The 15,790-nt window shown below is 38.6% G+C and overlaps 1 protein-coding gene across 2 annotated transcripts in view; it reads right to left on the bottom strand.

Annotated features, from left to right (window-relative positions):
* The window catches only part of PTBP3 (polypyrimidine tract binding protein 3), a 55,102-nt gene that overhangs the window by 12,084 nt on the left and 27,228 nt on the right, over nt 1–15,790 (bottom strand). Inside the window, exons 2-7 of one of the 2 annotated variants that reach the window (XM_061455147.1) lie at nt 14,403–14,517; nt 12,269–12,438; nt 11,271–11,417; nt 6,509–6,673; nt 2,413–2,523; nt 776–950 (exon numbers count right to left, since the gene is read on the bottom strand). In XM_061455147.1, the coding sequence (XP_061311131.1) occupies nt 776–950; nt 2,413–2,523; nt 6,509–6,673; nt 11,271–11,417; nt 12,269–12,438; nt 14,403–14,466 (832 nt within the window). In that variant the 5' untranslated portion in view covers nt 14,467–14,517. The remainder of the gene's footprint in view (nt 1–775; nt 951–2,412; nt 2,524–6,508; nt 6,674–11,270; nt 11,418–12,268; nt 12,439–14,402; nt 14,518–15,790) is intronic. The other variant, XM_061455148.1, reaches the window with a different exon arrangement.

Here is a 15,790-nt window from a genome sequence, read left to right as displayed (position 1 = left end):
TATTCAACATGCTGAGACAGTTCTTAGCTGTGTCTTAGTGCTAATGGTTGTCATTAGAGAGAAAGAAAAATAGCTAAAATCACTCAAATTGTATTGTGAGTACTTCTGCCAGATCATCATATTAATCTGTTTGGTGATCTGCATTATTACCAAAGCTGATTAAATGAGGATACCTGAGCTATTTACGCCAAAAAGGCTTCTCCAGTGTAGCTTCAAGCAGACATTGTATCCTCTACATCATGGAAATGACTTCTAAAATTCACAAAAACTTTCTAAAAATTTATCTTTTAGAAGGTGACAACAAAACATACATATATAGATATAGATATCTAGATGTAGTATTTCAAAGTTTCTCGTGGTTTTGTTACAGGAGGCAGTTATCCTAAAATAACAACAAATAACTAACACTCTTCAAACACTCATTTTCAAGCAGTTTTAGGCAAATATTGTCAACTTTGAATGACTGCCATTGGCCATTCTGATATGTAATATTTATTATACTACCTGTACCAATGATATAATTTCACAGCATTTTACAAATGCAGCTTTTTCACATCACTTTGAATTTGCCCAAGCGCATTCCTCATGTTATAGCTTCAGATACTCACGTGTCTTGAGTAGTACTTTCTGCTTTGCATACAAACTTTGTTTGACCCAACAAACAAATGTAAACAAAATGTACCTTTCTATGAACTTGATGTGAATCTAGAGCATAAGTGCAACACGAAAAGCATAGCAACCTTATTGTGTATCACTAAAAATGAAGGTTTCTTACCATAGGCAGGAGCCATGGGTAGCTCCGGAGGATGCTGGCCATCACCAAAAGGAAGATCAAGGCGAGTGAAATCCCTACTTTTCTCATTGTTGTACTTCACTTCAAGGCTACCTAACTTGGAGAACTCAATATGCAAGGTGCAGCACATACCGTAGATATTATGGCCATCCAGATTCTGAAGAAAAATAGCAATTTGTTATTTTTGTTATAATTTGTTTTCAGAGACAAATCACACAGTGGCAGCCACCACTGTAAGTTTGTTTTCACTCCACAGTTTTATCCATACAGAAAGGCATCTTGTTTCTAAGGTGCTGCTTTTACACACTAAGTATACAACTATGCTGCCGCCATCCTTACCTAAATGTCCTGTGTAGAGTACTTGCGCAGTCCACTAATTTGTATTACGTTGCCTCGTGCCGATGGACAAAGCAGCTTTAAACATGACTTGTCTTTCTCGCTGTGCTTCTAATCTTACTTGTCTCCCACTCAACACACAATATCAGATGCTAGTAGCAATACTAATTTGGAGCTTTTATTGCATGGAATTATCCCTTACATAAGCTGGTGAAGGACCAAGAGCGCAAGTCTTATGAAGAGCAGCTGTGGAAACTGAAGTTGTTTAACCTGGAGAAGGCTCAGGGTGGGATCTTAATCACTCTCTGCAACTACCTGAAAGGAGGATGGAGCAAGGTGGTGGTTGGTCTCTGCTCCCAAGTGATATGACGAGGAATCAGCCTCAAGTTGCACTAGGGAAGGTTTAGATTGGATGTAAGGAAAAATTTCTTCACCAAAAGGGTTGTCAAGCACTGGAGCAGGCTGCCCAGGGAAGTGGTTGAGTCATCATCCCTGGAGTTATTTAAAAGACCTGGAGACATGGTTTAGTGGTGGACTTGGCAGTGTTTAGTTTACAATGGGAATCAATGACTTCAAGGGTCTTTTCCAACCTAAATGATTCTATAAAATCGGTCTCTTTAAGAGTAGCTATGCTCAGAAAGACCACTAAAGTAGTGTTTTCTGCTTAAACCAGTCATAAAAGAATCATGATGGATGGTGTGGGGTAAAACACAATCAAAAGATACTGGCTTGTTATAATTATTTAACGTAATCTAGACTGGAATTATAATTTCTGTGACATCTTTAATAAGGTACATATTATTATTAATACTGTTCTTTAAGAAAAGATGGTATTGTTAACAAACAGGCTGTAATCCCACTTACCTTTAGTAATTTCCAGTATACACTTATTCACTAAAACACATAGTGAATTTACTTACTGGACTAACTTGCAAACAGCAATAGATAAATATTCTGTGCCTTTGATTTTGAAGCTGAGAATAAAAAGTCAATTTCAGTAACAGAAGTAGGGTAAAAGTTCCGTTCACTCTAGCCTATTGGTAATTTAAAAAAAACACCTCTAATGCTAAATACCACTTAATACTTAGCAGAATCTGTTCTTCTACATACCTTATATGGCAACTTTCAAATTGATTTTATTTATTTACTAATACTGAAGTGGCCACACAGATTAAAGAGAAATACAAAGTGTCTCAGGCCCAGCTATCCCTAATGTTCCCCATTTCCCTGGGAGGGTAGGAAGGCGTCCGGCAAAATAATCAAGCTGAATACACTACACTTACCATTTTGGCATAATATGCATTCATTGGATCAGCATACTGGAGCAAAGCTTGGAACTGATTGTTTCTAGTGAAGGTAACAATCCTCAAGACAGATCCAAACCTAGAAAAAATCTTGAGAAAGAAAAAATGAGCTTTCAGAAACAATGAATAACTTGTACATACTAAAATCTAGCATTTAATATATCACAAAGATTGCTGAAAATTATTTCTTTTGTGAGAGCTGAGGAGAAATTGAATGAACTTAGAGGTTTTTTCATATTAAAAAAAATAAAGAGGCTATAAAAGATAATGAAAAAGGATGAAATTTCCTTAAAGATTTAGCAATGGCTGTTCAACAGTCAAAGAGCAGGGAAGGGCAGCCCAAACAGGCATTTGTCCAACCCCTGCAGAGAAACTGTGGATAATCAAAGTTGAGGTTTGAGAAATGGACTTTCACAAGCCAGTTGAGATGGGAACTGCAATCTGCTTTTCAAGGCATCCACCTTTACATTCTATATTTCAAACAAGTTCTGCAAATTTGGTGACCAAAAATATATTTTAAATAGTTGATGTGTCTACAGATTAATTACTCACAACCACTGTCCAAACTAGAAGACAAAGAAGGAAAGAAGCAAGACAAAGACCAGGTTTGGGACCAATCCCTCTAATTTACAATTGAATGGCATTTAATTTATTGCAAATGCAAGCATTGCAAAAAAAAAAAAAAAAGAAGTCTGATATTAATATACATACACTCAAAATGAGAGTGTGAACTACATGAACATGTCTGTACAAAAGAAGAGCCACAAAGAATGAGGACAAAAGTATATCTAGGGCACATCACGTAAGTGCAGAAAAACTATGTCCAAATCAACAGTGGAAGAGGAAAGGTGAGTTTGGAAAGTACTAACAATTTTAGAGCAAATTGTCAGAATCAATGCAAGTCAGGAAAGCAGAACTCTTGCACCCCTCCCCCATCCCCAGAAAATACTAAGCCTGGAACAGAAAGAAAAGGGCAGGAAGGATGACCTTAGGAATTATAGGCCTGTCAGCCTGACCTCAGTGCTGGGGAAGGTCATGGAGCAGATGATCCTACTGAGATCAAAAAGCACATACAGGAAAATGGAGGGATCAGGCCCAGTCAGCATGGGTACATGAAGGGCAGCTACTGGTTGACCAACCTGATCTTCTATGATATGGTGACCCACCTGGCTGATGAGGGAAGGGTGTAGACATTGTCTATGTGGACTTAAGTAAAGCATTTGACACTGTCTCCCACAGCGTTCTCCTGGAGAAATTGGCTGCTCATGGCCTGGATAAGTGGATTCTTCGCTGGGTTGGAAACTGGTTGGATGGCTGAGTCCAAAAAGTGGAGGTAAATGGCATGACATCTAGTTGGCAGCTGGTCCCTAATGGTGTCCCTCAGGGCTCAGTGTCAGGGCCAGTGTTGTTTAATGTCTTCACTGATGAGCTGGATGAGGGATTGAGTGCAGGCTCAGTAAATTTGAAGAGCACACCAAGTTGGCTGAGAGTGCTGATCTGCTGGATGATAGAAAGGCTCTGCAGAGGGATCTGGACAGGCTGGATTGATGGGCTGCCGCCAGTAGTATGTGGCTCAACAAGGCAAAGTGCTGGGTTCTGCATTTGGGCCAAAACAACCCCATGCTATGCTCCAGGCTTGGGAAGAGTGGCTGGAAAGCTGCTCATGGAAAAGGACCTGGGGGTGCTGATGGAGCTGAACATAAGCCAGCTTGTGCCCAGGCAGCCAAGAAGGCCAGAAGCATCCCAGCCCGTATCAGCAATAGCATGGCCAGCAGGGCCAGGGCAGTGATCATCCCCCTGTACTGGGCACTGGTGAGGCCGCACCTCGAATCCTGTGTTCAGTTCTGGGCCCCTCACTACAAGGAAGACATTGAGGTGCTGGAGCTGGCCCAGAGAAAGGCAACAAAGCTGGTGAAGGGTCTGGAGTACAAGTCTTATGAGGAATGGCTGAGGGAACTGGAGGTGTTTAGTCTGGAGAAAAGAAGGCTCAGAGGGGACCTTATTGTTGCCTACAACTACTTGAAAGGAGGTTGTAGTAAGGTGGAGGTCAGTCTCTCCTCTCAACTAACAAGTGACAGGACAAGAGGAAATAGCCTCAAGCAGCAGCAGGGGAGGTTTACATTAGATATTAGGAAAAATTTCTTCACTGAGAGGTGCTCAGACATTGGAACAGGCTGCCCAGGGCAGTGGTGGAATCACCGCCAAGGAAAGCATTAAAAAACAAGTTGATGAGGCCCTCAGTGATATGGCTTAACAGTGGTCTTGGCAGTTCTGGGATAATGGTTGGACTTGATGATCTTAAAAGTCTTTTCCAACCTAGTTGATTCTATGAGATACGGACAAGCATCTCTTGCCAGCTTATTAGGCCTAGAATTATGGATATGAGACACACTACGCCAACCCTTTGCGCCCAGTTTCCAGGTTTTCAGAATCTCAGAAACAAGGGTTTTATGCTGCAGTCATCATTTTGTAATAGAAGACAGAACAAAAAGTTTTTCATAGCAATTTAAAATTAGCCACTGAGTTCCTGTTCATAAAGCACTTCCCCTTAAGAAAGGCCTAAATGCAGCTTCTGAACATAGGCTTTTCCATGTATATCCATGACACTAAATACACCTTTTTAAGATAATGAAATTCCATTTATTCCTGTTTGCTTTTAAATCTAAAACTCACTGTATATCAATTTTGTTTCTGCGAAGATGACACTAAATGTTCTGTTTCTTATAATAAATATTGTAAGGTGAATTCTTGTTAAAAGAAAGTGTTAGTTTCTTGACAAGCAATTGTAACTTTAAAAATACAATCTAAGTTTTGGATGACAGCTTGCCTATTGGAGGTCCCTCTGTACTTACCCACTACATGCTTAGTAAAACAAAACGAAACCCCAAAAACAAAAAAAAAAACCCAAACAAAAACCCCACAACTAAACAAAATCCCATACAAGATTACATCCAGGAACTACACTATTAATCTAGTACAGCTCCCATAACCACAGGAGTTTGTTCATGCGTTGAGTGCACTAATGATCCTAAACAGTTGACAGTATTTGCACAAGCTCAATAATGAGTAAACAACACTCAGAGATACAAACAAGAGTTTAGATAGGACAAATTGCTACATCACAGTGACAACTAGTATTCTACTTAGTATCGTGGAGGAGAGACATTGAGAAAGAAAATATTAAGAGGTAAAAGGAAAAATAAAATGTTGGTAACAATCAACAACTGTTTGAGATGCTAGTAAAGCAGCAAAAATCTTCCAAAACTGCAGGTTTTTGCAAAAATACACCAATTGTTTTAAATCACATTAATTTAAGAAACTCAGATTTGGGGCATGTTTCTTTTTACGGCACACATTTACTAGTAATTACGAAAGCTTCAAGTATTAAAGCCTTTGCAATATCTGAAAAAGCAACAGATTCTTTAGGCACAAAGACATAATCTTATAAAGTTACTATTTTTAAACTTAACAGCTCTCAACAGAGCACAACAGTGCACTAGGATAGCACAACCACCTAGCAGGAGTTAACGGTAATGTCTTTCATAGCTATAGATCACCTTTGTGCCAGGCTTTCAGAGGTAAAGTAAATGGCATTCTAACAGATGATAAACAATCAAAAATATTTGTCCAAGCAACTACACTTGTATGTTACATCACTTGCCTCAAATTATAAAATTGAATATAAAAGTTTAAAATATAATGAAAACTACAAAAGTTACTCAATAGAAAGAATATGGGTCCACAAGTTCATAACAATCATTATTTTACTAGCTTATCATGTGGGCATAAATTAGAAGTTACACCTCAAGTTTGTGGCTGCTTCCACAGAAACCAAGGAACTAAACAAAATGAAAAACAACATGTAAAGCTGTAAACAGAAGCCCTGTTTACTATGATTCTTTTTTGTGCAAAACTGATTCAAGCCTAGATCCTCATACTGCAATAAATAATTTTAAAATTACAGTCCTCATTCAAACAATTAAGGATGCACAGCTACTTAAAGAAAGAAAAAAAGTTAATTAATTTACAATGGAACAGATTTTAACTTTTTTTTGTTTTTTAGCAATCACATTACCTGATACAACACTTCTATAGTGAGAGGGTAGTGAAGATTTTCAACAATGATTCGAAGAACTGAACCTTGATAGGGACGGTGCCCACCTTCAACAGCATAAGTACTTGGAACAGCCTGGCTTCTACGCTCCATAGCATTCTCAGCTTCCAGTGCAGCTTGGGCTCTCTGAAATGATGACACAGGAGACACCACAGTTACACACATACAAATTATTAGTTTCTAAACAAAGTTCTCATACAATGAAAAGCATGTATAATGCATTTAACATGCAGCTTTGAAAAAAAAAATATTCCCTTTATCTATTATCAGTTCAAATTCCCTGATAATAGGAAAATCATACCACTTCCTTCCCTTCCCTTGCCCTAAAAGAAGTTAGATCATAGTTTCACATAATTATGACTCTTTTTTAGTTAAACTGTTCCTACTTTGTAATGCCACATAGACACAATTTTGCTTTGGTTCAGTAAGCTTTTGTTACTCTAGAGAGTCTCCAGCAAATCATTATGATGACAATACTGTAATAGACTAACAGTCAGTGTACCAAAAACTATTAGCTCGGCTTTACTACGACTGCATTCTCTTCAGGAACTAAGTTTTGCTGGGGATAAGCTTAAAGGTGCATAGCCTGCTCTTCCTTCTGAGCCAAACTATCAACACAAAAATAACCCTGAAATCTCACTCACCAAACTACCTCATTGGAACTTTCAAAGTCTCTATGCTTGTTTTTGATGGGCTTTCCTCAGAAAAGTCTTCAGACTACCTCTGAGAGAACTATGGATAGGTGTTCCTTCCCAAATGTAGTGCTGTGACTTTAAGTCATGTCTCAGTAACACTATTTCCTTGGAAGATGGACTAAACATGGCACACAATACAAATGTTAGCTAGTTTCAGAAACCCCTGCAAAATAATCTGTACTTTAGGCCTGAGCCTAGACACTAAATCAGTAATGTAGTGTTCAGCCACTCTGTTAGTGCCTCCAAAATTTAAATAAAACTCAAATGTAAAAGTGGGGGGGAAAAAAAGTAAAATAAAAGTAGACAATGTTGTTTTTAGAGAAGGAAAAAGCAGGTGTCATGCACTGAGCTGAAAATAATCTGAGAAACAGCTACAAGCAGCCTTATTTGCAAATATGAGTAGAGTTTTCCTGAGGCTGTAACACACACCACATCCTTAAAAGAAAAAATAAATAAATCTTCTTTATTTATTTGTTTTTGCAGATAACAATCCAATCCAGCAATCTTGAATAAGGAAAGATACAAATAACATTTATTAGATTGACAAGCCTGCAAGTTTTCAGGGAATTGTGTCGGCACAGATTAAAAATATGCACTTATTTTTGCCCAATCACTACTTGCAACATTCTTACATGAAATAAAATCATGATACACACATCACAGTATATAATTTATGTATCTAAATGGGAGGTCAATTGCAATTCATCCAGCAATCCAAAAATCCAAACAGATTTCCACTGCAATATGGTGGTTTGTATCCTTTGATATTATTGTGCAAAGAGTTCTTTTGTGTTTACAGATTAGGATTTAAACCACCACCTACAATGTTCAATTCATATTTTTACAAAATCAATTTTTGTATTTCAAAAATGCAAGAAAGAAATTAATTATATTGTTTGGCATGAAGCTGCACATAAAACTGATACTTTATCAGTGAAAACACCCATTTTATTGGCTCTATGGTTTTTCTTAAAATAAACAATCAACATTAAGTTTAGTCATGTTATCTTTTTAAAATTTGAACAATTTAAAGACTATGATTTTCCTGACTTTGGCAAGGTCTTGGAACAGTGACAACACCATGAATCTTTCAAAAACAAGTTACATGACCCGCCACAATAACATTCATATCTGACAAAGTGAAAAGCTTCAAAAGAGCTGCTTTTGGGGCAGAAAGTGGTTCATCGTGTATCAGCTGGGTTTGTTCTTTCTTGTGTTCTTCAGATAGCATCTACAGACCACATAATTAGCAATTAAGTTTAAGAAAACACAAGCATAGCTTTTTGTGGTATTCCTGCTACTATATTGTGGACATGGGGAAAAAATCAGGACTAATTATTCAGAGAAAAGATTTACTGGAGAAGACATAATATTTTCTTCATGTTCTGAAGCTACTGAGAGCTGTTACCTGTTAAAAGTCAGGAATGGCAAAAGTTCTTTCAAACATAAAGTAAGCAAGTATTTCTAAGTAGTGTAGAATACAATAGCAGGCTCACCTACAGCAGGCTGCTTAGAACTGTTTCCCACCAGGTTTTAAATGTATCTGAGGATGGAGATTACACAATGTCTCAGGGCAACCCATTCCAATGTTTGACCACTACGAGAGTAAGAAAGTTTCTTAAGTGGATTTTTCTGTATTCGAAATAAGGCACATTGCTTCTTGTCCTGTCACTAGGTACCACTGGAAAGCATCTCCATTTGCAGACATTGGTAAGATATGCCAAAGCCTTCTCCAGGCTGAACAGTCTTTAACCATCTTCATGGCCTTTTGCTGGATTAGCTCCACTATGTCCATGTTTCTCCTGTACTGAGGAGCCCAGGACTGGACACAGAATTTGAGATGTGTCTCATCAGCGTTGAGTAGAGGGAAGGTTACCACCCTCAACCTGGCAGCAACACTCTGACTTCTGCAGCCTCGGATACTGCTGCTGGGCACCTTTTCTTCAATGGCATGTATGTTGTCCACCAGGAACCTCAGGTCCTTCTCTGCCATGCTGCTTTCCAGCTGGTTGACCCCAGTGTACAACAGTACTCAAGGTTACTCCTCAGGTGCAGAAGTTGGCATTTCCCTTTGTTGAACTTAGTGAGGTTCCTCCTATCAGTCGACTTCTCCAGCTTTTCAAGGTTCTTTCTGAATGACAGCAGAACCATCTGGGATGTCAACTATCCCTCCCACTTCTGTGTTGTCAGCAAACTTGCTAAGGATATTCCCCGTCTCATCATCTGGGATATTAATGAAGATATTAAACAGTACTGAACACAGGATCAACCCCTAGGGTATTCCATTAGTGACCAGTCCCCTGCTGGACTTCATGCCACTGGCCACAACCATTTTAGCCTTTCAGACCACTTCACAGTTTACTTACCTAGACTGTATTTAATCTGTTTGTCTACTGGGATGTTACCAGAAATAATGTTTAGAGTCTTGCCGAAGTCCAGTTAAACAACATCTACTCCTCTCCTCTCATCCTTCAAACCAGTCATCTCACTGTAGAAGCCTATCACATTGGTCAGGCATTACTTCCTTCTCAAAAACCCTTGCTGACTTTTCCCAACCACCTTCTTGTTCTTAGAATGTATGAAAAAGGTTTCCAGGATTAGTTGCTCAATTCCCCTTCCAGGCATCTAGATTAGGCTGATCAGCCAATGGTTCCCTCGATCCTCCTTGTCCTTCTTTAAGATGGGAAAGAGATTTGTTTTCTTCCAGGCCTCAGGAGCCTTCTACAATTGCCATGACTTTTCCAAGACTGTAAGAGTGGCTTTGCAATGACATCAGCCAGCTCTCTCAGTACTCATAACTGCATCTTATCAGCACCACAGACTTTTGTTTAGCCAGTTTGCTTAAATGTTCCCTAGCGAGATTCTTCTCTACTTCCTTCATGAAGACCTTCACAATGTCCTCAGTGGCTTGGTATTCTGAAGGGCAAGTTGTAACCACTAAAGTCTGAGAAGAAAGCATCCAGTACTTCAGCCTTTTTCATTTACTTTATAAGCAGAGCCCCTTCCCCCATTCAGCAGCAGGCTCCACATTCCCTAAATCTTCCACCTGGGGCTGGTTCACTTTGCGGGGCCATTCTTGCTGTATTCACATTCCTCCCGGAGCCAACTCCATGTAGTCTTAGACTCTTCTAACCACATTCCTGCGTATTCAGATAATGCTCTCTACATTATTCCTCCAGAGAACAATATAATGTCCTCTGTATTGTAGGGACAGATACAATCACCTGTCCGTGATTCTATCTGCCTCTTTTTTATGTCTGAGTTCAGTCAGGAGCTCCTTGTTCATACAAGCAGTCCTCCTGCCACCTTCACTTGATTTTCTCCACATCAGGGTGAACGATGCTTGAGCTCCTCCACAGTAATTTCACAGACAGAGTACTCCCTGTCTGAAAAAAGTTACCTCTTGGATAACAAGAGACAGAAATAATATCTATTACAATTTGACTGTTGGTGTAGTGGAAAGTGTTCTGTTTATTTACTAAAGTTGTGGTTTAACACTGATAGGCAGCTAAGTACCACACAGTTGCTTGGTCACTTCACCCCAGCAGTGTGGGGAGAGAACAGAAAGGGTAGAACTGAGAAAATTCATGGACTGACATAAAGACAATTCAATAGGTAAAGCAAAAGCTGCATGTGCAAGCAAGGCAAAACAAGGAATTCCTTTACTACTTACCACTGGCAGGCAGGTGTTTAGACATTTCCTGCAAAGTAGGATATCGTGCGTAACATTTACTTGGTAAGAAAAACACTGTAACTCCAAACTTCCCAACTTCCTCTTCCTTCCCCCAGCTTTCATTGCTGAGCACAACGTCATATGGTACAGAATATTCCTTGGGTCAGCTGGGGTCAGCTGTGGGGGCTGACCTAACTTCTTGTGCATTTGCTGGCAGGGCAGTGTGAGAAGCAGAAAAGGCCTTGATATTATGTAAGCATCACAAGCTACTATGAAGAAAATTAACTATCCTAGCCGAAACCAGTATACAACTCATATGCAATTCTATCCTGGTAAATGGAAATACTATACTTACAGCCTGATATGGTGAACTTTCAATCTTAAGTTCTCTGTGCTTGGAATACTGAACATAAACAGGCTGACTGTGGAGATGAGGTATAGAATAATTACAGTGGTTCACCACAGCAGCAGCAGCTTCTTCAGAATCCATTTCCAATAATGCCTGCAACCAATACATAGCACTTTTCAGTGTTGTGTTGTTTACAGGAGGGAACAAAGCATCAAAGTACCATATTCCCAATTCTACTCTCACTAGAAAATGATCATGTGAATGTACAGCATTGATTTGTTCAGCATTAAAATGCATGTTTATGGGGATATTTGATCTGTGGGTTTTCTTAAAAGATTTTACATTGTAAGTACAGTAGGTCATTAAAGATAAGTATGACATATGGGAAGCAATGCAGCTAAAAATACCACACTGCTAATGAATTTATTAGATTCCTGAAAGCAAGCACTACTACCTAAGTAGCAGATACACATATTGATTGAAAAAATAGGAACAAGACACTAAACATCAGTTTGTGCATATTAATCCAGCTCACTGCTGCAGACAATTTTTTTATTAGTGCCTATTATTTTAGCATTTCAGTGTTTATTCATAATGTGAACTACCCTATTGTATCTAAGAGGAAAACACAAAATAAAAAACCCTAAGCAATTTATTTCAGATTAAAAAGTTAACATGCATGTTAGTCATTTAATCAGGTGGGGTCATTTCAAGACTTATATCGACTTCAATAGTAACAGCATAGTTCTTTATCATCTATATATACTTACACAAGGTGGATATTACCAACAAGTTACTAGATCATTATTTAATCCAAGTGTATTAAAAATTAATATAAGTATCAGTACATTTTTCACCTTTGAAAATTATTAGAATCTTGAGCTATCAATGAAATGTCTAGAAATTGTTGCAGTCATTACAGCCAAATGCAGTATCAAAAGGGTCATAACATGAACTGTATCCCCAGCCTTGCTCTTATAATAGAAACATTGAAAATTACATACCTGACATTTTCGTTTCAGCCTCAAGAAGTTCGTTACTTTGCCAAAAGGCATGCCTAATGAAATGACTTCTGCTTCAGTAGCATCACTTGGAATTTGACGAATATGAAGGACACGTGAAGGGGAGCATAGTGATCTGTCTGCTTTAAATTTCTTCTTATCATTCTCATTATCTAAAATATTTTAAGGAGGAGAATGGACAAGCAAGCAAGGCAAACTTTTTAAACAATGTAAGTACCAAAACCTAAAAAAAATATTAACTGCTGTCTCAGCACTTACGTTAGCTTACTTACAGCTCTCTGAATCCTAAGAAAGTTCATGTATAACCAAAGGACAGTTTAAGAAGATTCCTTTTGTTGGTTCCAAACCTCCACTACAAGTGGAGCGTGTGGTAGGTTTGTTTTGCTTTGGTTTAGTTTTTGGTTCTTTGGTTCCTTGGGGGCTGAGGGGAGGTTTTTGGGTTTGTTTTTTGGTGGTTTTTTTTCAAGTCTTACAGGTAGAGAGGCTAGTAACTTCTTCCCAAATGCCCATGTAACATATTTAGAAAAAGTTAATTACATGGAAGAGGGGAAAGTAGTAATTGGGAGGTTTTGTGGGTTTTTTTTTTTAGTTATTACTAACTGACCTTCCTGCGTCGTGTGGATTCAGCTGTTATTATTTTATTTTATTTTTATTAAAAAAAGCCTGCTGTCCCACATGATTGTGAATTGTAAAAAGTATCTGGAAAGGATAGACAGCAGTAAGGTGTGAAATCCATGCAGATTCTAATCTCTTCCACTTTAGCAAAATGCTTTTTTTCTTTCTCTTTTCTTTTTTTTTTTTTTTTAACATATGCCTATTTGCATCCTCTAAGAGGTAAGTGACCATTGGTTACATTTCAAGGAGATGACTTGCAGTCCTTGAGAGCCCTTTTAAGCAAAACACCACATCTAGAACAGGCATATAGCTCTCAATGCTATCACAATGGAGTAATAACTTAAAAGTAGTAATAATGAAATTCATTAGCCAAGCTACAGATCCCAGTTAGATATTGTCCTACGGCAAGCTACAGAGGCTTATGAGACTTGATGAAAAAAAATTCTAAACTGATTTAAAGACAGTCTATTTGACGGAAATTGTACTCAAGTCTAACTGCATACTACTTAAAGGAAGAAACATTGTTTGCTGTTTTTCTCACTTATGTGCCACAAACAGCTTCACTCCATTGAAACAGCCTTTACACCTCATGTGCTACATTTAGCCTTCCAAGGATAATCAGAAAAGATTAAGAAAAAATACCTGTTTAGGCTTAGTAAGTAATTTCATATTTTGCTGTAGGTTTTGAGTACAGTCTAAGGCTGAGAAACAGTTCACGTAAGTCATTCTGTATAACGACCTTTAGAGAGGACATTTTTACTAGTCTCAACCATGCCACGCTCAGAAGCCAAGTTAAGTAATTCTCCCACCTGGGGTGGGGGAGGGATATGCATTGACTTTTCCAGCAAGAAATTCTAAATGGCATCATGTACATTCTGAAAAATATACACATGTGGCATTCTTGTTGGGGCTGAGACTTTAAGACAAAGAAAACCATATTAAACTCATATCAGTACCAAGACACAACAGGGTATAATACCATCAAAGCCCTACAACCCATATAACCCATCCTGTTTTATTAAATCTACTTTTCAGGTTCAAAAGGACAAAATATCCTTGACTTTACTATGTTGAGGACTCCTTGACCAAAGAAACCAGGAAATTAAACCTAACAGGAACTTTGCCTTTAGTTTAAGGTGAGAGGCTCTTGCAGAAGCAATACTTTCTGGGTTCTGACTCATTATCAGAAGCAATGAGATGGAGCTAAGTGGCAAGCTCAACATTTTCTCTTTACATCTTCACTGAGAGTTACAGGAGTTTTCAGATCAGGCAGTCAGCCAAAAAGGACAACTGACTTCAGAGCTCCTCAGTATTTTCATTAGGTTGCTGGACTCCAATAGGTTGCTGGAGTCAGATTACAATTCAAGCTTGGTGAGGATGCTCATGGTGACCATGAAGAACACACACACACACACACACACACACACACACACACACACTCTTCCTACCCTCACCCCCCAAAGAAAATAAAATTAAATAATTGACAGAGAAAAATACACACTGTTCATGAACTGTGATAAAAATCTTTTCTTATGTATACCCGCAGCTTGAGTAGGATTGCTCATGGTAGTAGGCCTGTTACTGACACCAGAAGAAAGAAGCTCGTCACGTCCACACTAAAAAATAAGAAGCAAGATTACTAGTAAAAGTTGTTATAGAGAAAGAGCTTCATACAAAAGTGCAAAAACTCCTGTAATTTATTCTTCCCAAAAATGTCCTCTTTCTATACACATAATCAACCAATGCTGTGAACTCACTTTTCAGGAAAATGTGCCAACCACACAAATTTTCCTTCTCTCTCAAGAAGTTAGTAAGTTCAGCGGTGTTACACTTCTTACTTCTCTTAATATTTACCATACTACAGTTTACATTTTAAAAGAATAGCAAACACTTACAAAAAGAAATGAGCTTGCTGCCAGGTCCGGGTCTGCAATACAACATTGCTTCTAGATGTAAGTAAACACACAACCACACAGATAAAGTCAGCATTTGTGACTGGACACAGTGGACCTTGAGGAAAACTAATTGAAGACATATTTAAATATACCTATGGCACTTTTGTTAAAATGTAATTCTTGTCCTAAGAACTTGATGGTGGACCATATCTTCTTTTAAAAATACTGAATATCTAAGTGTATGTTTTAAGAATGCTGACAATTTGAGGCTCTAAAAGAAAATAGCTCGAGAACTACAAGTTCTTCATTCAAAAATCAGTGCCTAGATGCCAGTTAAATCTATTTACTCTTTAAGACTGCTACTGTATGGCCAGCCAAGCCTCTAAAAGTCCTCCAAAACACCAAGAAGAAACAAAATACCACAACACCTCTAAAAGGCAGTTAAGGTTCCTGAAACTTTCACCACACTCTTCCGTAAGAACATTTTCATTAAAAAACTGAGATTAAGGTCCCCTATAGGTGGGATCTTAGTCCTTCCACCTAGGACTTCGGTGGAAGGAGAGGTTCCCATCACCCTTGCTCCAGTATTTCCACCAGCTCATGATCATGAGCTGTTTATCCTGCACCAGTTCTGGTCCTTAAGAGATTTTATATGAGATGACTCAGTCCTCCAACCAGGCAGCACTCTATGCTGAGTTATATCAGCTAATCAGCTAAAAGAGGGGTTGAAAAGTGCCAGAATCCAGTGTGAAGAAAGGGGTAGAGATACTTGAAGGAGACAGAACTAAGAAAGCATCCTTTAGCAGCAGCAAGCCATCATTTTGGCCTGTATTGGCTGTGGAACTACCGCTCACAGAAGACTGGTTTATCAGTTGTCTGTGCTTAAGGGAGCAGTTTGGCTCTTTTCATTCATAACCATGTGTTCAGACTGCTTCTCCAGTGTAGGGAAGGTCATTAACAACAGAAGGCTGTGACCAGTTTAGGGTGGTGAAAA

The sequence above is a fragment of the Pezoporus flaviventris genome, unplaced genomic scaffold (genome assembly GCF_033815535.1).
Source record: "Pezoporus flaviventris isolate CSIRO_AGI_PZ_B2104156 unplaced genomic scaffold, CSIRO_AGI_Pfla_v1 ptg000018l, whole genome shotgun sequence".
NCBI classification, from domain to species: Eukaryota; Metazoa; Chordata; class Aves; order Psittaciformes; family Psittacidae; genus Pezoporus; species Pezoporus flaviventris.
This window is presented reverse-complemented; position numbering and strand designations above follow the sequence as displayed.